The sequence below is a fragment of the Zonotrichia leucophrys genome, chromosome 9 (genome assembly GCF_028769735.1).
Source record: "Zonotrichia leucophrys gambelii isolate GWCS_2022_RI chromosome 9, RI_Zleu_2.0, whole genome shotgun sequence".
Taxonomy (NCBI): Eukaryota; Metazoa; Chordata; class Aves; order Passeriformes; family Passerellidae; genus Zonotrichia; species Zonotrichia leucophrys.
In genome coordinates, this window is record NC_088179.1 from 4,583,670 (window position 1) to 4,605,917 (window position 22,248).

General features: G+C 52.4%; 4 protein-coding genes across 5 annotated transcripts in view; 3 read left to right on the forward strand and 1 right to left on the reverse strand.

Moving 5' to 3' along the window:
* Positions 1 to 627: 627 nt before the first annotated feature.
* Positions 628 to 5,819, forward strand: NRROS (negative regulator of reactive oxygen species). 2 transcript variants are annotated; one of them, XM_064720678.1, is made up of 4 exons: positions 628 to 756; positions 1,432 to 1,542; positions 1,951 to 2,074; positions 2,309 to 5,819. In XM_064720678.1, exons 3-4 carry the CDS (start codon positions 1,967 to 1,969, stop codon positions 4,265 to 4,267), a joined length of 2,067 nt encoding a protein of 688 aa, XP_064576748.1. In that variant the 5' UTR covers positions 628 to 756; positions 1,432 to 1,542; positions 1,951 to 1,966; the 3' UTR covers positions 4,268 to 5,819. The 2 variants fall into 2 exon arrangements, with proteins under 2 accessions (XP_064576748.1, XP_064576749.1); XM_064720679.1 differs by lacking the exon at positions 628 to 756 and having other exon boundaries at positions 1,362 to 1,542.
* A 2,534-nt stretch (positions 5,820 to 8,353) lies between these two features.
* On the reverse strand, positions 8,354 to 11,683 carry CEP19 (centrosomal protein 19). The gene is made up of 3 exons (XM_064720680.1): positions 11,519 to 11,683; positions 9,585 to 9,746; positions 8,354 to 8,883 (listed from the first exon to the last, which is right to left on the reverse strand). The coding sequence occupies exons 1-3, from the start codon at positions 11,643 to 11,645 to the stop codon at positions 8,522 to 8,524; spliced, it is 651 nt and encodes a 216-aa protein (XP_064576750.1). The 5' UTR covers positions 11,646 to 11,683; the 3' UTR covers positions 8,354 to 8,521.
* Positions 11,684 to 11,794: 111 nt separating this feature from the next.
* On the forward strand, positions 11,795 to 18,262 carry PIGX (phosphatidylinositol glycan anchor biosynthesis class X). Its single transcript, XM_064720919.1, has 6 exons — positions 11,795 to 11,887; positions 12,473 to 12,536; positions 12,929 to 13,061; positions 14,191 to 14,404; positions 16,230 to 16,330; positions 17,695 to 18,262. The coding sequence occupies exons 1-6, from the start codon at positions 11,821 to 11,823 to the stop codon at positions 17,836 to 17,838; spliced, it is 723 nt and encodes a 240-aa protein (XP_064576989.1). The 5' UTR covers positions 11,795 to 11,820; the 3' UTR covers positions 17,839 to 18,262.
* Positions 18,263 to 21,095: 2,833 nt separating this feature from the next.
* The window catches only part of PAK2 (p21 (RAC1) activated kinase 2), a 42,545-nt gene continuing 41,392 nt past the window's right edge, over positions 21,096 to 22,248 (forward strand). The window contains exon 1 of the mRNA XM_064720672.1: positions 21,096 to 21,242. The gene's annotated coding sequence lies outside the window, so the exon portion shown is untranslated. The remainder of the gene's footprint in view (positions 21,243 to 22,248) is intronic.

Here is a 22,248-nt window from a genome sequence, read left to right on the forward strand (position 1 = left end):
ATTCCACAGCAGCAGATAATCATTGTTTACATGTTGTTCCTGAGGCCTCTCAGCTTCTCAGGAGGTAAAAATCCCAAGGAAAGGATTTTCCATAAAAGATGTTTGTGACAGCTTCCCAAAGTTACTGGACACTCAACACCTGGGACATGTCCAGCTTGGCTTGGGATGCCACAGGAAATACCAGCACCTTCTTCTCCTATAGGACACACATCCCTTGGCTCCTGTCACACCCCTGAGCTGGGTGCTGGAGGCAAGAGGGGTCTGGAGGGACACAAGGGGAATGGGTGCCATGCAGGGGGGGCATTTCCCCATCCTGCATGGCTGTGCAGAGCAGAACCACTCTGGTCACCATCTCCGTGGGCTGAGCGTGGGTTCTGCTGCCGGACTGCACAGAGCAGCCACCATGCAAGGCTTGGCTTGTCCCCAGGAGCTGTGTGACACCCTGGCTGCCTGCTGGGCGCCGTGGTTCCTCCCTGCAGGGTGTGAGTGAGTGCATGACCCGTGCAGGGAGTGCTGTGCTCAGTGAGCAGAGCAGCAGGGCCCGCTCGCTCGCTGCCTCCATGTGACTGCAGCTTCCGTCGCTCCTTCCGCAAAGCCTAAATTGGTGCTCAGCCACAGGGCGGGTGGCACACGGCCCCAGGGGTGGCACACGGACCCCAGGGTGGCACACGGACCCTGAGAGTGGCACATGGACCCCCAGCCCTGTCCCAGGACCCTCTGAGGGGCTGCAGGATGGAGCGTGCCAAAGCCCACGCGGTGAGTAGCTGCCCCCATAGCTGTGCTGGGGGAAACACCCAGCACAGGGGTTCCTGTGCCAGTCTGGGGACCTGTGTGTCACCAACAGCCATGCTCGAAGGGCTGTGGCTGCGTGGGCTTGTGCTGGGGTTGGTGTGAAGCGTGGGGAGCAGCCAGCAGCTCCCAGGGCTCTTGGATGTGGGCTCTGGTGAAGGGCTGCGGGCAAGGGTTTCCTGCTGGGGCTGCTGCCTCCTCTCCTGGCTGGCCAGGTGCCATCCCACCAGCTCCAGGGAGCACTGGCAGGATGGAGGAGCTTCTGGTGTTGGGAGAAGCCGAGGAAGGTTGAGGTGGGCAAAGGAAAGTGGGAGTTTCTGCAGAAAACCAAAACTGTGTTCTTTGGGTGCAGCGAGGACCAAGGTCCAGGACAACAGGGTCCCTCTCCTGCCACCATGCCTGGGTAGGAGTTGCTGCTGGACTCCAAGGACTTGAGAGGGTGAAAGGTGCTGTGTGTCACTTGCAGCCTGGGGAAAGGGGGCTGCCTCTCTAGAGTAGTAAATCCTGCTTTGATAATTCACCAGCTCAACACTTTGGCTGTCCCAAGGAAGGAGATAGCCCAGGACATGCCCTGCTCCCTCTGTGCTGCGAGGCTCTGGCTCCCTGGGCTGCCCAAAATAACCCTGTTTCTCCTTCATGCAGTGGCAGCTGTGAAAGTGCCGTGTGTCAAACACTGGCTGAGCCTTCACTGCTCATTTGCCTGAGTTTCAGCTTTACCCCAGATGCAAATGCCGTCAGCTCCGCTCCCACCAGGTCAGTGATGGGGCAGCTCCTGCTGGAGAGCCTCTGCTTCCCTGGAAGGGTCCCCAGCACTGGGATGGGCACTGGGGGGACTTGGGGGGTGGGCTGGTGTCCCCTGGGGAGTGTTTGGTGCCAAGAGGGGCACAGGAGCCCTGCTGGGGGGATGCCCTGCTGGAAGGATGCAGCTCAATGGCCTCCACGAGCAGCTGTGCAGCAGTGACAGTGCCTTCCCCCTGTGCACTGCCACCCCCGTGCCTGCCCTTCCCCAAACTGGGGGAGCCCCACCAGGGCTTCTGCTGGGCTAGGTGGGCTCAGTGCCAGGGCTCTGTGCCCCTCATTCCACGAGCAGCATCACTTGGGGCTTTTGGGGTGAGCGGTTTGCAGCTCCTGACCTCCTCCCCTGTGCCTCCCTCTCCACAGGAGTGCCGCCACTGAGATGGAGGCCCTGCTCCCTGGTCTCTCCCTGCTGCTTCTCCTCCTGGCAGCGGGATGGGGAGGCAGGATGGACACAGCCTGGGCACCATCTCCTGGGGGCTGTGAGCTTGTAAGTCCTCTCTTGTGAACCCCCACCCCTCTGAGTGCTTGGTCCTGCCTGGCAAAGCCCAGGCAGCTCAGCATCTCCAGACCTTCTCCATCCCAGCTACTGGCTTGGAGGGGACTGGTGTGCCAAGGCTATGACCAAAGAGCCACCTCCTCCCCTCTTCCTGTGCTCCCCAGACTTGTCCCTCTTCATCTCCTGCCTCCCACGGTGGTGTTAGATATCCTCCTCTTCCTTCAGGTGCAGAGCATCATGGACTGCACTGGCAGATGGCTGAGTTCCATCCCAGGAAACCTTCGAGGCGACACCGAGGAGCTGTTCCTTGATGACAACACTATCCAGGTCCTGGGCAATGCCTCCCTGCTCCTGTATCCCCACCTCTGGCATCTCAGCGTGACCAGGAACCGCCTGGAGCTCATTGAGCCCGGCGCCTTCCTCAGCAGCCAGGGCCTGGAGGTGCTCTCCTTGACAGACAACCTGCTCTTCACCAACTACTCGCTGACAGCCGCTGCTCTTTCTGCTCTGCCGGCCTTGAGGATGCTGGATCTGGCTGGAAACCAGCTCAGGGAGGACATGGTGTCAGTTTTAGTCTCAAACCTGTCTTCCTTGGAGTCCCTGTCTGTGGCCAGGAACATAATCATGAGGTTGGACTCATCCACCTTCACAAACCTGACAGAGCTGCTGGAGCTGAACCTGGAGAAGAACTACATCTTTGAGATTGACAATGCCTTTGAAGGGCTGCAAAGGCTGCAGAGGCTCAACTTAGCTTACAACTACCTCCCGTGTCTGGTGGGGTTTGACCTGACCAAGCTCAGGGTGCTCAATCTCAGCAACAACGTCATTGAGTGGTTTCTGAGCATGGAAATTGATGACCTCTTTGAGCTGGAGGTGCTGGACCTGTCCCACAACCGCCTGCTGTTCTTCCCTGTGCTGCCCAGGCAGAGCAAGCTGCACTCCTTGCTGCTGCAGGACAACAGGATGAGCTTCTACCAGCGGCTCCCCAACGGCACCTCCCTGGCCAACGTCACCATGCAGTTCCTGATCATCGATGGCAACTCCACCAACATCACCACGGTCAGGCTCTGGGATGAGCTCTGCCACAGCAACCTCTCCTCCCTGCGCCTCCTGGACATGAGCCAGAACGAGGTCTGGGGCCTGCCAGATGATTTCCTGGCCCAGATGCCCTCCCTGACCCACCTGAAGCTCAACCAGAACTGCCTGGAGGCATTTCACCTGCCAGAGGAGGACCCCTTGGCCAGGCTGACAGAGCTGGACCTCAGCCAGAACCAGCTGGTGGAGCTGGGGGTGAAGGTGGGCGCTGGGGACATCCTGCCCAGCCTGCAGCTCTTCAACCTCAGCACCAACAGGCTGCAGGCTCTTCCTCCTGGGATTTTCACCCACACCAGGAAGATCACTACCCTGGACCTCAGCTACAACCGGGTTGCCCTCTGTCCCCGGCCAGCTGAGGCCCAGAGTCTCTCCTGTGTGGACATCAGGGGTGTGGAGACCTTGAGCCACCTCTCCTTGGCTGGCTGTGGTCTGCAGGGCATGGGTGGCCGCCCCTTCCAGGGGACATCGCTGATGCACCTGGACCTCTCTGACAACCGCCAGCTGCTCTCTGGGGACCTGGCCTGGCTGCAGGACCTTGTCCTGACCCTGCAGGTGCTGTCTCTGAGGAACACCAGCCTCTCCTCCACCACGGACCTCTCTGCCCTGAGCAGCCTGGTGCGCTTGGACCTTTCTGGGAACTGCCTGGCCGCGTTCCCCGCCTGGCTGGGCGCGCTGAGGCTGCGCAGCCTGGACCTGCGGGACAACTGCCTGCCAGCGCTGCCGCGGGACCTGCCCCAGCAGGCACCGCTGGGCAGGAGCCTGCGGGAGCTCTACCTCAGCCACAACCCCTACAACTGCTGCACGCTGGGCTGGTGGGACGCCCTGCAGCAGGCGCAGGGGCTGCGTGTCCCCGACGGGCAGGAGGTGACCTGCAGGCACGGCCCCCGCGCGCTCAGCCCCGGCGCGCTGCCCCAGCCCGTCCTGCAGAGCTGCCAGTGGCACACGGCCAACATGGAGCTGCTCTACCTGGTGCTGGCTCTGCCCACCTGCCTGACGCTCCTGGTGGCCTTCGTGGTTGTCTTCCTCATGCTCAAGGAGAAGCTGCTGAAAATGGTGAAAAATCGGTGTGGGGTGTCCAGCCCTTACTGATGGCTGAGGAAGAGGAAGGGCTTGGGAAGAGTCAGTAATAGGAGGTGGTCAGGAGTGCAGGTGATAACCCCTCCAAGGTGGTCATGATGGAAAGCTGATGGATGCAGGACAGGAGGTGCTGGGAGAGCTGCCATTCCTGCCCTGATGGTGCCCAAAGGGTGAGGGCTGTGTCTGGTGATGGAGCGCTGGGAATCCTCGAGGAACGTGTCTGCAGCAGAAACCTTCAGCTGGTGCCGGTGAGAGCTGAGTGAACACAACATCAAACATTCCTTGGCTGAAAGGACAGGTTGCTCAGAAAAACCTGTGGATGCCCTATCTGTGGAAGTGTTCAAGGCCAGGCTGGAGTTGGCTTGGAACAATATGATAGAGGAAGGTGTTGTAACCAGCCGGGTTTTTAAGGTCATTTCCAACCCAGACCACTCTGAGATTCTGTGACAATTTTCTCCAGCACTGCTTTTCCCCCCACTTTCCAGCAGTTCTTTTTATTTATTCCCACCTGTAGCCAACTCAAAAAGTCTTTCAGATCTGCAACCAGCCTCCACAAAGTGCTCCAGGCTGGAGCAAACATCACCTGGCCGCTGTGGAGAAGGGTCTCTGTAGCCACAGCTTTCAACACTGCTCTTGCCAGCACCGCAGGCAACCCTGCTCATGCACCATGTGGGTGTGCTGAAAAAGACAGGCATTGTCAGCAGGGTGAAAGACACATTTTGGGGTGTTGTTTCTCCACTAAATCACAGTTTGGGCTAGAAAACTCCATTAGAAACAGCCCAAGTTGCAACAACAGGAAATATTGATTGAAAAGCAGGGGAGTAAATTATATCCCTCAGCGATATTTTATAATGGATTTATGTTTCTCCAGTGACTGCTGGATTAAACATACAAAGGAAACAAGAGAAATCCTTCCTCCTTGTTGTGCAAGCCCTGCTCTGGCGGGCAGTGCCCGGGGGTTTCCTCCACCCAGCCCTGCTCACAGCAGCTCTGCTCTGCCAGAGCAGCCAGCACTACCTGGGGAAGTGCTGCTCTGCTCCTCGGGGGTCACTGAGGGGAAAGGGGAAGTGGTGGTGCTTTGTGCAAACTGAAAAGCCCTTCTGAGAACGGGAGTGGCTTTATTCCTGTGGCACTGTTGGGATTTTTCTAGTGAAACATGTTTAATGGGAACGAGGCACAGGGAAGTGTGCAGCAGTGCTGGAGTGCAATTCTGGGGGCTTGTCCTGCCTGGGTGTGGGCTCAGTCAGTGATGTGGGGTGTGCTGGGGATCAAACCTGGTGGAGTTGTCCTGTGAGGTGATGGAGGGAGATGCCCAGGACTGGCCTGAAGCTGGGAGGATGTTGGGGATGGTGAAGGAGGGCAGACAAGGCTGGCAGCAGGACAAACCCATCCCAGGCACAGGGACTGGGCTCATGGGGGAGCCTGGTGTGGCTGCTGGCTCTGCAAGGCTGGAAAATGGATGGGACAGACCCTGCTAGAACCTAGCTAGCAGCTCCACTGGGGCTGAGAGCAGGACAGGCTCTGGAAACCCATCTGTCAGATCTGGCTCAGAAATGACCGCTTTCTGCCCCAATTTTAGACTGAAATAGCCAAAACCAAAGCAGGCCCCAACTGGGGAATCCCTCAGCCTATTTTAACTCTTCTTTTGCCTGTAAGCTGCACCCTGGGGGACAGAGTGACCTATAAATACATCCCTGCACTGTCCCCCAGGTGCATTTCAGCATCTCCCTGCTGGCAGGGTGAGCAGATGTCCCTGCGAGATCCCCTCTTCCTGGAGCTGGGCTTGGAGAGGGATGTGTGTCCTTCCTCACCTCCACAGCTGGACAGGGATGTGTGTCCCTCCTCACCTCCACAGCTGGAGGGGGATGTGTGTCCTTCCCCAGCCCCACAGCTGGACAGGGATGTGTGTCCTTCCCCAGCCCCACAGCTGGAGAGGGATGTGTGTCCTTCCTCCCACCTCCACATCTGGAGAGGGATGTGTGTCCTTCCTCACCTCCACAGCTGGACAGGGATGTGTGTCCTTCCCCAGCCCCACAGCTGGAGAGGGATGTGTGTCCTTCCTCACCTCCACAGCCAATGCTGCTGCTCCATTTAGCATGGGGAGCAGGGTGCAGCTGTGGGAGGAACCCAGGCACCTGGCACTGCCCAGGGCATGGATTAAAAGGAGGGATTCCTAATTGTATGGGGATATTCAGCATTCCCTCATGGTGCCTGGAAAGCTGTGGCTCAGCTGGAGCTGTGATGTGAAGGGGATGTTGAGGCAGCAAGAGGAGATTCCAATTTCTGAGGTGTCCTTACAAAGCTGCTCTCAGCATCCTTGCAAGGCCATGGTGATCAGGGAAGGTCCTTGGTGACTGGAGAACCCAGGGGTCCCACCCAGCTTCAGTCACAGCCAAAAGGCCATCCCAGAGAGCAACAGGGCAGCCACCCTCGTGTTGGGAAAGCCATGGAATGAATGTTTTTTGTTTGGAGCACAGCTCTGGAAAAAGAGAATGGCTGGAAGAAGTCAGGAGGGACTGCTGAGGCTAAGTGATGCCTGCCCAACTGCTTTCCTCTCAGGATGAAATGGATGGGTCTGTAGGCAAGGGGAGAGTGGTGGATCCCCTGTGCCCCAGCAAGGCTTTGGACACAATGTCCCACAACGTTCTCCATGCAAGTGGAGATGCCAAGGTCTGGATGGGTGGGCAGCCAGGCAGGTCAGGATCAGTGGGAGTGAAGTGCAGAGGGCTGTGGCTATGGGATGTGCTCTGCCAGGAGGCTGCTGAGGGGACTGTTTTGGGATCTGTGCCATTTCATGTCTTCATGCATGATCTAAAGCTGGCTGTGAAGTGCCTTCCTGTCATGTTCCCAAACTGGGAAGAGCAGTCTGGCTCCCTGCTGAAGGTCTGGGCTGGGCTGGAGGGATGGGGAGCAGGAACCTCACAATCCAGGCACTCCTTTGGCCTCATGTAACCCTCACTGGGGCTCGACCCAGAACATGTCCTGGTCAGGATGAAGCTGGGAGCAGGCTGGAAGTGGAGGAGAGGTTCCCAGGGTCCCTCTCCCTCCCAAGTGGGAGATCTTTCTGTGTTGTTATGTTGCAATTGTTGAGGCAAGGCCTGTGCCAGACCCCTGCACCCCCTTTTCCTGTCCTGGGAGAGCTGAGTCAGCCTTTACATTTTTTTTAATTTTGACAAGTGAGGGCTCATCTTTCATTTCTCTCCTGACTGAAGACCCCCCTTGGCCAAGTGTAGGCTCCCTTGTCCTCTTTAGTAAAGCACTGTGGTTTAACTGACATTTGCTCCATGTTTTTCACAGCAGTGACTCATTTTGGGGTGTAGGAGGAGAGCTCTTCCAGCTGCTCCTCCAGCCACCCCTCTCAGTTATGTCAGGCAGCAGTTTGTTGAGGCCCCTCAATTTGGGATGAAGGCCCACCTCACCCTCAGCCCTCCCAGCTGCCTGGGTTCAGAAAGCCAAAACCCAGGAAGCTTTTGGAGTTGTAAAATTTCCCAAAGAATCCTAATCTTAGTCCTCCAGTTATTACACGAGAGCAGGACTGATCTAGTAGAGCCCAGCCAAGGCAGACAGCTGGATTAAAACCTTCAGTGGGATGAGTTTATCTCACTCTAGAACCACCTCCAGCCTCTGACCTTCTACCACTCTGGTTTTTCTGATACTTTAAGCAATTTCTCCCAGAACTGAGCACTTATGAGGAAGCATCACCCAGGAGTGTAAGGATTCAATCATCCCATTTCAGCAGCTTGAAATCACTGTCTTTTCAAATTACTTTCAAGACTAATTCATTTTCAAGATATTCATTCTCTTACATGTAAGGACTTATTTTTGTCTAAGCTAAAACTGAAGATTTAAGCATGCTAGGGAAATGTGAGAGTAATATTCTCAATGCAGAGTTGATTTATCCAGAATGACTGATACATATTTAACCTCCCAGCAGGCAATAATAATCACCCTATTTGTACAGTACAGCTTTAACAGTGTTCTCAGGACATGAATATTTAACACCTCATTTTCAGCCAAAGCTGACTGAAATGTAAAAAATTGAAAGATTAAATAATTTAAAATTCTTTTATGTAGAAAAAGACTAAAACCAGCCAACAATTTCAGCTATGCAGTTTCCATTTAATCAAGTCTGGCTCCTTAAATAAAGCTGACTCAAGCCTGGGATTGCTGTGGCACCTTGGGTTCTCCTGAGACAGTGTATGGTGACATTGTTCTCTCTGCTGGGACACTGAGATTTGTCTCTGAACTGCCTATCTTTGTCTGGAATCACATTTCTTCATCTGACTCCGTGTCCCAGGCACAGGACTCCATGTGCTCATGCTGTGGGAAATCCACCTCAACGTTGTAAACAAAGTCAGGGTCATCCCTCCTCTTCCTGTTCTTTTCAAAGAGCTCGTCCATGATGCTCTTCCTTTGGGCCAGTTCCTTGTCATCCAGTTTGTTCATGTCCTCCTCTGGGTCAATGGTGTATTCATGGTGATACCTTCCCAAGCTGTCAGACAGGCTCTGTCCTTCCAGATGATCTCTCAGCAGCCTGTGCAGCTTCTCCAGCTGGTGCAGCGAGACCCCTTCCAGGTAGGGCTTGTGCCGGGGGTTGTTCTTCATCTGCTCAGCAGCGCTGACGCAGTCTGGGGAGAGCCAACACAGCCTCCTGCAGCTCCAACAAACCTCTTCCCACTGACACCTCCTCCCAAACCCTCCCCAGGGCTGTCTCCAAACCCTGCAGGCTCAGAGAGCCATTGAGATGTGGGCTCCTCGGAGAGGCAACATTACCCCCGTTGCCACATTTCTCTTCACAGAGAAAAGCAAGGCACAATTCTTCTCAAAGATTTCTGAGATTCACATTCTCTGAACTTAACACAATTCTTGTCACTTGCTGTGCATGTGTTGTGCCAGAGTAGAAGGCAGTATGGAAATTGTTTACTCAAAGTGAAGATGTTTTGTTCCCTTGGCCTCTCAGGGCCAAGAGTGTGTGTGTCTAGACTGTCATGGGACAGTCATGAGAGAATCAGAGATGAGTGCAGCTCTGTGCAGGGCAAGCAGTTGTAAGTGAGTGCACGGCAGATTCAGTGTAGATACAATGTACACAGTATAATATAATAAAGTCATTAATTAGCCTTCTGATGATGGAGTCAGATGCATCATTCTCTCTCCCACACCAACATCAGAGTCGCCTCTGATTTACAACAACCCCAGCACAGCCCCTCCCTGCAGGCTGCTGGGAGGGCACTCAGTGTGCTGCTACCAATGGGCTCCTCTGCATGCAGGAAAAGAGTGAATTCATTCCTGCAGACAGGAAGGAATGCACACAGGAATGAATTTCCCTTACCTGAGTACCTGGAGAAATTCCTGATGGGCATGATGCGCTGGCGAGTCTTCTCCTGGACGTTGTCTCTGTAGATGAGGATGATGGAGGGGGGCTGGAAGCAGATCCCACATTTCTGTGCAGTGAAAGTCATCCTGGCACCATCAAAGTCCCCAGCAGCTCTCCCTGGGAAACAGGGAAACAGGGGGCAGAGTCTCTCAGTTGTGGTATTTTCTGGGGTCTCCCATGGCAAGAATGACATCCTGAATCTGACTCCATGTTCTCAGAAAGCTAATTTATTATTTTATGGTATTATATTGTATTAAAGAATGCTATACTAAAACTATGCTAAAGAATAGAGAAAGGATACTTACAGAACAAGATACTAATGAAAAACTCATTACTGCTTCCAGAGTTCTGACACAGCCTGACTGTGACTGGATATTAAGTAAAAACAATTCACATGTTGGATAAACAATCTCCAACCACATTACAAAGTAGCAAACCACAGGAGAAGCAAAGGAGATAATATTTTCCTTTTTCTCTGAGGCTTCTCAGCTTCCCAGGAGAGAAATCCTGGGCAAAGGGATTTTTCTAGAAAATATGGCAGTGACACTCAGTGCTGCTCTTTTTGTCAGGAGTTCAGCAAAATCACAGAACCCCAGAGTGGCTTGGGTCAGAATGGGCTTAAACCCCATTCTAATTTAATTATGAAATTAAATTAGAGGGGAATTAAAAATCCAAATGTGTTGCAGATCTGTTTCCCAGCTCAGTGAACAGCACTGAGCGCAGGTGTTACTTTTATTTTGAATAAAATAAATTGGTTAAAACCCAATGTTTTTATTGGTTTAAATACTTTTATTGGTTTAAAACCAATGAAAAATTTGGTTTTAAATGAGTGAACATATGTCAAACATGAAGGTGATTTCCAAGCTGCAGTAAGGCAAAGTACCATATTTTACTCCCAAAAATCAACGTATTTCTCCACATTAAGAAAAATCGCATTAACGTTGAATAGCTGCTTTGAGGCAGAATTGGAAACACTTCTTCCTTTGTAAAAAATCACATAGGAAAGACTTTGAACATGCAGTAATGTCCTTAAAAATGGAAAATTTCCAGTGCCAGGCTGGTGGGGATTTGGAGGAACGTGGAGCATTGCCCATGGCAGAGCGTGGAACGAGAGGAGCTTTAAGGTCCCTCCAGCCCGAACCATTCCGGGATTCTGCGAGGATGAGAAGCACAAACGCGAGCAGCTCTTCGGATCTGCGGCAAAGGGCGTTTGGCTCTCCCGGTAACAGGGCTGGGCCCTTCCCTGCCGGTGTCACCGGTGCCTTCGGGGTGTGGGTCAGCGCTTGAGGCCGTTCAGAGCCGCAGTTGAGCCGCACGAGCGGCCGAGCCCCGAGCTCTGAGCTCGAGGGGCAGCGGGGCAGGGCCGGGTTGGTCCCTCCCAGCCGGGTCCGTCCTGGAGAGGCAGGAGGGACCACAGAGTCCTTCTGATGCCACCTACCCATGGCACACATTGTGCCCAGACAGCTCTGGGATATTCCCAGTGAGGACACTCCACACCCTCTCTGGGCTCTGCTCAGGGCTCAGGCACTGCCCAGGAAAGTTCTTCCTCATGCCCAGGTGGAGCTGCCTGGGCTCAGTCCCTGCCCGTGGCTCCGGTGCCATTGCTGGGCCTGGAGCAGAGCCCGGCCCTGCTCTGCCCCTCCCTGCAGCCAGGGCCAGCCAGGGCTGAGGGCCCCTCTCAGCTGGGGCTCCTCTCCATGCTGGGCAGCCCCGGCTCCCTTAGCCTTGCCTGGGCACCCACATGCTCCAGGCCCTTCAGCATCTCCACAGCCTCTGCAGTCCCGGCTCCCTCAGCCTTCACAGGGCACCCAGATGCTCCAGGCTCTCCCTCCGCTGGCCCCGCTCCAGGCACTCACAGCCTCCCTTACACTCTCGCCCTGCCCCCTCACCTCGGGGGGCGTAGAAACACATGTCTTCCTCTTCTCCTTCCTCCTCCTCATCCTCCGGCTCCATCTCCATCTCCTCCCGCTCCCGCTCCTCCCCCGGGGCGGTCCAGCCGCTCCGGGCGGTTGCCATGACTCCGCTGCCGCCGCCGAGCTCCAGCGGCAGAGGACCCCTCTGCCCAAGGCCCCTTTCGGGCTGCCCGTACCAACGCCTGCGGAACACGGCGTCGCGCAGCAAGGCGTGGGAGGCCCCGCGCGGTCAGGCGGCGCGAGGGGCAACCCGCGCGGGCCGTGAGGAGCGGGCCGCCATGGCGGGCGGGCGGCGGGGGCCGGTGCGGGTCGGGGCCGGGCTGGGCGCGCTGCTCTGCGCCCTTCGTGAGTGCCCGCGGGGAACCGCGTCGGGAAAGGAGCGCGGGGCGGGCAGGGTTAGGGAGCCAGGCTGGGAGAGCTGGGGGTGTTCCGCCTGGAGAAGGGAAGGGTTCAGGGAGAGCTCTGTCAGTGCCTAAAGGGTCTCCAGGAGAGCTGGAGAGGGACTGGGGACAAGGGATGGAGGGACAGGACACAGGGAATGGCTCCCACTGCCAGAGGGCAGGGATGGATGGGATTTTGGGACGGAATTCTTCCCTGTGAGGGTGGGGAAGTTCTGGCACAGGGTGCCCAGAGCAGCTGTGGCTGGAAGTGTTCAGGGACAGACCTGGAGCACCCTGGTCTTGGGAATGCATCCCTGCCCAAAGCTGAGCGTTGGAACAAGAGGGGCTTGAAGGTTTCTTCTAACCCAAACCATCCTGGAACTATGGCTCTGCCAGTGAACCAAGAAAGCTCTTCTGCTCTTTGGTCACAGGCAAGAACTGCTTCCCTTCTTCTGGGAGAGGTTTGCAGATGAGGCATTCGTGGGTTGTAAAACTTTTCCAGCCCCTGTGGTCGCTGTGCTGTTACACTGTTGGCTCTGTGTCACCTTAGATGTGCAGGCAGCCTGTCGGGTCACCAGTGTCACACAGGAGCTGCTGAAGGAGGGGTTTCACAGGTGAGTCCTCTCCCTGCCCTCCAGCACCATTATGTGCCACAGGATCTTCTGCTGGAAGAAACTTCTCTTCTTATCATGTGGAATTGTAGCAACTCCCTGGAATGTATTAACAGCACCAAGGGATTAACCAGCTGTAGTGGAGGGAAAATAGGAGGCCCTTTCTAAAACCTTTGTGGAGGCCATTGGTGGTTCTGAGTCATTAACAAAGAAGTGAAACTTCATTTTGGCCGTGGATGTGGGGTTGAGGTTAAGAAGGGTGCACAGGGAAGTGTGATCAGAATGAGTTGCACTCGGTGTGAGAGCTCATCTCATCCGAGAAATGTCTCTCACGGGTCTTGTGCCCCACTTTTGAAGTGTGGGTGTAAATGGTTTGCTCCTGTTGCTGTTTGAAGGGACCTGCTGGTGAAGGTGGAGCTGGGGGAGGAAGCAGGAGGATGTGCAGTGGCAGCTCAGGTGCATCTGCCACCTGGAATCTATGTGGATCCCTACGAGCTGGCAACCCTGCAGCAGCACAACCTGACCAAGGTAATGGCCCCAGCACCAGAACATGTGCCAGTGAGCCAGGGGAGGACTCAGGGATTTGGAATGTCTTCTCACTATCTGGCTCATTGGACCAAGGTGATTATTCCTGGAAGGAGGTGCCAAACAAATTAATCTTCCTGGAGCCTCCTTCTTGCTTGGCATCCCCTGGTGCTGCTGATATTGTCACACACAGGGGATGTACCAGGGAGCTGCTGTGCTAAAAGGGCCTGGGGTTCAGAAGGTGGAAGAGAAACATGTAGCCATGATATTTTCTGAAAAATCCCTTTGCCAGGATTTTTCTCCTGAGAAGCTGAGAAGCCTCAGAAGAAAAGAAAAACAATAATTATCTGCTTGCTTGGAATGTAACAGGTGGATCTTTGATTAGTCTCACGTGGTTGTTTTTAATTAATGGCCAATCACAGTCCAGCTGTCTCAGACTCTCTGAGAGTCACAAGATTTCCCTTCCCTTCCCTTCCCTTCCCTTCCCTTCCCTTCCCTTCCCTTCCCTTCCCTTCCCTTCCCTTTCCTTTTCTCCTGATGAAATAATTTTTTCTATTCTTGTAGTATAGTTTAGATATATCATTTCCTTTTACTATAATATATATAATAAAATAATAAATCAGCCTTCTGAAACATGGAATCAAGATTCTCATCTTTTCCCTCATCCTGGGACCCCTGTGAACACCACCACAGAAACCCCCAGAGAGGTGCTGGTGAGCTCTAAATCACATGCTGTGGGGTTGGACTGAGCAGCTTCTCAGCTTGGTTTTCATCCCAGCTTCATTTTCAACCCAGCTTTCTGTGCTGCTGCCCAGTTTTTGCCTCACATTAGAGATGTGCAAAGGCTGTGGCTTTTATCTGTTTATGTGCTTAATTGATCTAAAACATGGGTGTAAAGGTTGTGGGCACCATGGTTGAGCTGACACCTCACAGGTCTGGCTGTAGGCACAGTGACACTGTGAACTTTTCCCCACAGTCTTGGAAAGGTCTTTTGGAACAGCTTAAGGCTGGGAATTAAGGAATTCCCAACCTGATCACCCTGACCACACAATCCCTCTCAGTGTCAGAACGAGGAGGGGAAACAATTTCTGATTTCCATCCCAACCACTCCTATGTCTCTCCCTGCTTGCAGGCAGTGCTGTTCCCTGCTGCCATTGATGTGGAGGCTCCTGAGTACCTGGCCCAGGCTGCTGTGCTGCTGCTGTTCCTGGAGCCGGAGTCGCGCTGCTCCCGCTGCTTCCGCGGCACCGTGCCCGTGCACGCCCGCTACCACCGCCCAGCCCGGGGCACACACCAGGCCTTGGTGCCCCTGCAGAGCCCTCAGGTGCTGCTCTGCTGCTGCCATGGTGAGATCCCATTGGTGCTCTTGGGCATCCCAAAGCTGGCTGTGTCTGGGATCTTGTCATCTTGCTACCACTGCCCAGCCTAGGTCACACACCAGGCCTTGGTGGCTCTGCAGAGCCCTCAGGTGCTGCTCTGCTGCTGCCATGGTGAGATCCTCATTGGTGCAGTCCCAAAGCTGGCTGTGTCTGGGATCTTGTCATGATCCTGGTTTGCCAAAGGCCCCCTGCTCTGACCACTTTTCCCTTGGTAGCTGGAGATGTGCAGGGTGTGTTCAGTAGCCACTGTCACCTGTTTATAGTAATCAAAGTGTTCAAATGGCTTCTGACACTATTGCTGCATTCCCTTTATATGAAGGGGGAATGTAGGAAACTGTGCCCGAAGCTTGGAATGGTTGGAGTCTCAATCTCTGGTGAAACAAGAACCTGATATCCAATTAATATCAATAATTACATTTTAATTATACATTTATAATACATTTATAATGTATTATATGGCTTCTGACACTATTGCTGCATTCCCTTTATATGAAGGGGGAATGTAGGAAACTGTGCCCGAAGCTTGGAATGGTTGGAGTCTCCAACTCTGGTGAAACAAGAACCTGATATCCAATTAATATCAATAATTACATTTTAATTATACATTTATAATACATTTATAATGTATTATATGGCTTCTGACACTATTGCTGCATTCCCTTTATATGAAGGGGGAATGTAGGAAACTGTGGCCAAAGCTTGGAATGGTTGGAGTCTCCAACTCTGGTGAAACAAGAACCTGATATCCAATTAATATCAATAATTACATTTTAATTATACATTTATGATGTATTATATGGCTTCTGACACTATTGCTGCATTCCCTTTATATGAAGGGGGAATGTAGGAAACTGTACCCGAAGCTTGGAATGGTTGGAGTCTCCAATCAATATCAATAATTACATTTTAATAATACATTTATAATGTATTGTATGGCTTCTGACACTATTGCTGCATTCCCTTTATATGAAGGGGGAATGTAGGAAACTGTGCCCGAAGCTTGGAATGGTTGGAGTCTCAATCTCTGGTGAAACAAGAACCTGATATCCAATCAATATCAACAATTACATTTTAATTATACATTTATAGTAATTACAATTAATACATTTATAATAATTACAATTAATATTTCAAGTTATGTGAACAATGAAATCCTATGTTTTTGTTACAAATTTTGTGTCCCTTCACAAAATCATTCCTGCCAAGTCAAGCACATTAATGATTTTCAACTCCTTTTTCTTTACTTTTTCATTATTTGAGCAATAATTTTCTGGGATAAGCATAGGGGCAGGCAGGACTACCTGGTCACTTAAAAAAGGGTGTTAAATCTTCCTGGCACATTTATTAGTTATGAGCAGGAAAACTTTTATTATTAATGATTAATGGGGAAGGATTTAAAGTATTGGAAAGGAGATGTTTTGTGTGCTGACAGGAGGCCAAGAAGAGAAATGGCCTTACTTATTTTGGGGGAAATTCTAACTACATGGCTTAAGTTGAGGGATCTGCAGGCTAACCAGGAATTCTTTGCCCTGTTAAGGACAGAAGGGCCAAGATACCACACAGGTGAGATTCTTTCTTGGGTTCCTGCTGTATCAGGAAGGGAAGAGTTGTAAAGTCCACAGCAAAGACTGCCCAGTGTCATTTTGGCCATGCAGAGGAGTTTCACCACTTGGCTCCCAGGGAATAGATTCTGTTGAGCTGTTGTAGGGAAAAAATCTCTTATTTGGAAAAAGCTTGCAGGCTGATTGCTTATCCTGCCTGGCTCCTGGTGATGCAGGAATGCTTTCCCTAGGTCAGCTGTCTGCAGAGTGCTGGGAACCTGCTGAAGTGAACACTCCCTGCTCATCTGACACCACCAGCTCCTGTCAATGGCACACCACAAAACACACACCTGTGAGTTCTCCCTCTGGTTCTTTTTAACAACTGCTGCCTTTTTGCTGTGATTCATACCTTTCTGGATTAATTTTTAATCCTTTTTTCCTTTCTGACTGGCTTTTAGTGGGGGTCATCCTACCCTTCTGCTGTGTTTACAGGGATTGTGCTCTCCTGACCTTTTTTTTTCCCCCTTACTAGTTTACTTGGAATCCTAGGATGTAATTGACATTGGTGAAATTAAGAAAAGTTTTTACATCGTTGGTGCTTCAGAGGAGTAGCAAGGAAGATGATAATCTAGCTAAAGTAATGGTAAAACTGCAAAGATTTAAGGAGTAGCATCCTAAAAAAAGGCCACTTCTGTTTGCTTGGTTGTTACTTGGTTGGGTAAATGTTTAGGAAGAGGTGAAGTTTCTTACTGTGTTCAAAACCAAGGAAAGTTGAATCTTTAGTGTGGCCAACAACTGCCTTTGATGTCCTAAAGTACCACAGCAGTGTAGAGATTCAGAAATTAGACTGATTTATATAAAAAAATAATCTGTTGTTGTTGTAACACATGTGCCTTCCTGTGGTGGTGTTCACAGGGGTCCCAGGACAAGGGAAGAGATGAGAATCTTGACTCCATGTATCAGAAGGCTGATTTATTATTTTATGATATATATTAAATTAAAAGAAAATGATATATTGAAACTATACTAAAAGAATAGAAGAAATGGATTAATCAGAAGGCTTGCAAAGAATAGAAAGGAATGGAGTGATAATAAAATTTTATGACTGACCAGAGTCTGAGACAGGTGGGCTGTGATTGGCCATTAATTAAAAACAACCACATGAGACCAATCACAGATGCACCTGTTGCATTCCACAGCAGCAGATAATTATTGTTTAAATTTCATTTCTGAGGCTTCTCAGCTTCTCAGGAGAAAAAATCCTAAGGAAAGGAATTTTCATAAAATATGTTTGTGACACCTTCCTATATTTAAGATACCTGCAGACTTCTGGTACCTCTGTAGCTGTTGTCCATAAACATTTTGCAGCTTCCTGCATCAATGAAAAAGCCAAATGTTTGTTGACTTTGGAGAAATCTGTGTCCTTAGTGGTCTGAGCTCAGCTTGGGAGCTGCTGTCCCTGCAGCATTCCAGACTTACCCTCAGTGGCTGGAGCAGGAGCAGAGATCCAGGGGTACAGGTGGCAGCAGATCCATTTCCTGAGCTCTGCAGTGCAGCAGTGGCTGGGAGTTAAAAGGAGATATCACATCCTGGTTCTGATATTGAATCTCAGAAGAAGCTTTAGCCAAGGGCTAATTAAATCAGGGTCTGGTTCCTCATCCTCTCAAAAAGAAACAGCTGGTCAGATGAGTGTTATATATTTATTTTTCTTTGTAGGCATATGAAGAATTGATGCTGAGGGTTCCTGTGGGGCACAGGGAGCACAGTTCCCTGGTGTGTGCCCTGACCCTGCTCACCACAGGGCTCTGCTCTGGCCTGATCCTGGCTGCTGCCTGCAAGTATGGACACTTCTCACAGTGACCTGGGCAATGTGGCATGGCTGAGCTCCCTCCAGCACAGCTAACTGCACATTGCACTGGGCTCCTGGGTGCATCCTGCTCTGCTGATATTTATATCTCAGGGGGTGCAATGTCCCACAATGGGTTATGGTTCCTTTGGCTCATCATGTTTACAAATGCCTTTCACAGCCCACAAGACATTTTGGGTGTGTTGTCAATATCCAAAGCAGATGGAAAGTAGGAAAAAGGCTCGAAAAGCTGAAAGCACTGCTGTGGGCAATGAGGCAACAATCAGGAGTGGGTTTGGGGCTTCTATTCCCTCCTCCTGGCCCAGAGCCTGCTTCTAATATAGTGCTGCCTCTCACAGAGGTGTTTGTATTTGTTCACTCAGGGATTGGTTATTAAGGGTATGAAAAACATTATTGAGTCATTAAAATTTCTGAATTTTAAGCTTATTGTGCTGATGGGTTATGTTTGAATTTGTGAAGAGACATTCTGTGCCTACCTGGGACGTGTCAATTATCTCTCCCATCCTAATGACTCTGAGGGATTGGCTGCTCTTGGCCTAATTAGAATCACAGAGTCATTAAGGTTGGAAAAGCCCTCTAAGATCCTCGAGTCCAACCATTCCCCCAGTGCTGCCAAAGCCACTCCTAAGCCATGTCCCCAAGGGCCACATCCACAGGTCTGTGAAACCTCTCCAGGGATGGCCCTGGGTAGCTGTGCCAGGGCTGGACAACCCTTCCCAACAGGAACCTTTCCCAATATCCAACCTGAGCACACCTTGAGGCTGTTTCCTCCTGTCCTGTCCCTGTTTCCTGGGAGAAGAGCCCAACCCTCACCTGGCTCCACATCCTGTCAGGAGTTGTGGAGAGTGTGAAGGTTCCTCTGAGCCTCCTTTTCTCCAGACTGAACAATTGGTCTGAATTGAAAGAGTTTAGAAAATCTGAAGAAATTTCACCCTATTTCATGAGTGGAAAGAAACCTTTGAACGATGAAAGTGAAGCACAGGATAGTGACCAGAAGCAAATATTTAGAAGATGTACCTTCAGTCTCCAGGAGAGTTGATAAATAGAAGGAAATGGAGAGGAAATGAGCTAATGGAAAAGCAGAGAGGCTCTGGAGCAGCAGAGCTCGGGCACTGCCTGCAGCTGTCAGTAGGTGGCACTGGGAGCCCACGGGAACCCGTGTGGAGAACAGAGATTTTATTCCCGATAAACCTCGAGTGAATCAGTCAAAGCAGGGAATCTGGGTGAGTGTGTGTGTGAGGGGGTGAATGAAAATTCCTTTCATCCATGTCCTTTGGGCATCTTTCTCCCGCTGGAATTGAACAGACTGAATTCCTTGGGAAACCATCAAAGAGAGATTTGGGCTGTCCAGCACTGGGACCAGCAGTGTGTCACTTGTCTCCAAGTGGGATGTTTCATTCCCAGAGCTCAGTTTGTTCCTGTGCTCTGGAGGTTTGGAGCCTGACCCTTGGAATGGCAACATCCCAGATTGCCAGAAATGAAGGACAGGATTCCATTGCCTGTTTTTAAACACCAGTTGAAAATCACAGGTTGAATCCCTCAGCTAAATCAAAAACCTGGGGAAGGGGAATGGGAATGAAACAAAAAATATTGCAGGTGGAAAAAATATAGATGTAAAGTGTATATCAAGATTTCCATCAATCACCTTTTCAACTGAACCTAAGTAATTGATTCTGATTAATGTAAAATATGAGAGGAATGGCAGAGCTTCACTAGGGGTGGGTTTTATTGTAGCAAATATTTTTTGTTTTTAAACCCACTGCACTTGTATTATAAATACAGCAGACACATTTTCCCTTACAAGCTGTAAATAATCTGATAACCACAGCAGTGTTAATTACAAAGGAATTTGCCAGTGAATCTCTCTCTCAGAGCAGAAACTGCTGTCACTGAGACAGCACAGAATTTAGTAAATGTGCCCTGCAGGGGGATTCAAGTGCCAGCTCCAGAGGGATCATAGAGATCAGAGGAGGAGCTGTAAGTCCTGTGCAAAAATTCTGGCAGTTTTGGAGACAGGAATGAAGTTTCTTGGCAAGAAACCACCACAAGGAGGGTTGGACACAAACACCCCCATCCTTAATATGTGTAAAGAGGAAAGAAAAGGGGATGGGGCATTAAAGGTGTGTTGGGAATTAAGGCTTTTTGAATCACAAAGAAATGGGTATAAAAAAAACCCAACAAAAAAAACCCAACAAAAAAAATCAAAATAAAAAACCTTCCTTGGGGAGGGAGACAGAAGGGAGGGAGGGGAGTCAGAATTCTGCAAATGGAGCTGGAGCTGAGAGGGGCTGGGTGTAGGAGGCCAAGGCAGCACGGAGAGGTGAGGAGGGATGGGGAGCAAGGCCAGGGAAGGGTGAAGCCACAAACCTGCTGTGGCTTCTCCAGGGGTGAATTAGCAGTGGCTGGGCTGAGTCAGAAAGGAAAAGCAAACGTAGGAAGAGCAGTGAAAGCACGGCTGTGCCTGCAGGGGATTGGATGGGGTCATTTGGGAATGGTGTTCCTGGAAAATGGGCACATCTGCAGGGACAGGTTCTGTGGCTCTGCAGAGCTTCTCTGGAGAGTGAGGAGCACACAGCACACAGGTGGTGGCTGGAACCCCCAAGCTGGAAATTGGGATGTGCCTGGACCTGCAGGGAGGATTGGGGTGTGCGTGGATCCTTTCCCTGAGAGCTGGGGAAGGGGAGCTCCTGCTGTCCTGCTCCTTGCACAAGGAAAATCTGATGTTGCTGCAAACCTGGGTGCACAGAGGAGCTGAGATCCAGCCTGCAGGGCAGGTGGAAGCTTGGAGAAATCATGGAAAATTAAATGGACCACGGGAATTTTGGGGGAGAAGCCGTGAGGGCACATATGTGCTGTGTTCCTGCTGGATGTCTTGCAAGCTGCATTTCCAGCTGGAAGGGGCAGCACAGAGAGCTGTCTGTGTCCTGTTGCTGCCAGCAGAGGTGGGACCCTGGGCCAGGTGGGCTCTGAGAAGGACCCCCAGGCTGGTGGCAGGAGGGATGGTTTGTTCTCAGCTGTATCCACACAGAAGATACAAAATGAGCCCCTTTCAGGGCAGGAGGGAGAGCTGAGCACAGAGGAGGAACAGGAACAGAGAAGCTGTGGCTGCCCCTGGATCCCTGGCAGTGCCCAAGGCCAGCCAGGGGCGGACTACAACTCCCGTCATGCCCCGCGGTAACTCAGCTTCCGGCGCGCGGCGGGCGGTGCCCCCGCGGCAATGCTCCGCCCCGCCCCCGCCCCCGCGGGCTGTGGCCACGCGCGGCGGTTCCGCTTCCCCTCCGGCCCCGCCGCCGCCGCCCCGCCGGCTCCCGGTCCCGCCGCTGCCGCCGCCCCGCTCAGCCCCGTTCCTTCCGTCCGTCCTTCCGTCCCCGCCGAGGCGGCGGCGCCGCCCTACCCGGTGAGTCCGCTCACACCTGCCGGCCGCGCCCCCCGCCCTTTGTGCGGCTCCGGCCGGGCCGGGCCTGCGGCGGGGGCGCCCGGGCCGCGGATCGCCCCTCGCTGATTCTCCCGCTCTCCCGCCGCTCCCTCCGGCCCGGCTCCGTTGCCCCTGCCCGCCCCGGCCGCGGCCCCTCCGCTCGGCCCCGCTTCCTGCGGGCCCCGCCGGCCCCGCCTCGGCCCCCGCCCCCGAGAGCGCCGCGCCGGGCGCTGCGGGCAGCGGGGCGAGCCCCGGGAACGGCGGGGACAGCGGCGGGAGTCAGTGCGGAGAGCCGCGATCGGGGCCCCGCCGGGGTTACAGCGGGAGAGCCGCGCTCCGGGCCCCGGTGCTGGCGGGCCCGCGTCTGTCTGTCCGTCCCTGCGAAAGCTGCTGCTGCTGCTCCCTGTGTTTCTGCCTGCTTTCCGTGGCTGCTTTCTGTGTTTATCCCCTGAAAGCTAAGCAGGATGGGTTAGAATCACAGAAATGCAGCGTGGTTGGTATTGGAAGGGACCTTAAAGCTCATCCAGTTCCACCCCTGGCATGGCAGGGACACCTTCCACTATCCCACATTGCTCCAGGCTCCATCCAGCCTGGCCTTGGACACTTCCAGGGATCCAGGAGCAGCCACAGCTTCTCTGGGCACCTGTGCCAGCACTCTCACAGAGAACAATTTCATGCTAATATCTGATTAAATTATACTCTTAGCAGGTTAACAGCAGTGTGGAGCGAGGAGAGCAAAGTTGGATGTAGCCAGGTCCATATGGGAAGTGCCCAAAGGCTGATTTGGGAGCAGAGAGTTCATCTGCTGCTTTCGAGGAGCAAGGCTGTGCTCTGCTGTAGCCAAAATAAACCAGTTCACCAGCTGCCCTACAGCCAGCACTGTTGGGTATGGAATATAAACATTGCTCCGGAGGTCCTGCAGTCATAGCAGTGTAAGGTGCAATTCAAACATGGTGAAGTTTTTATTGTTTCTGTTTTTCTCAGGTTT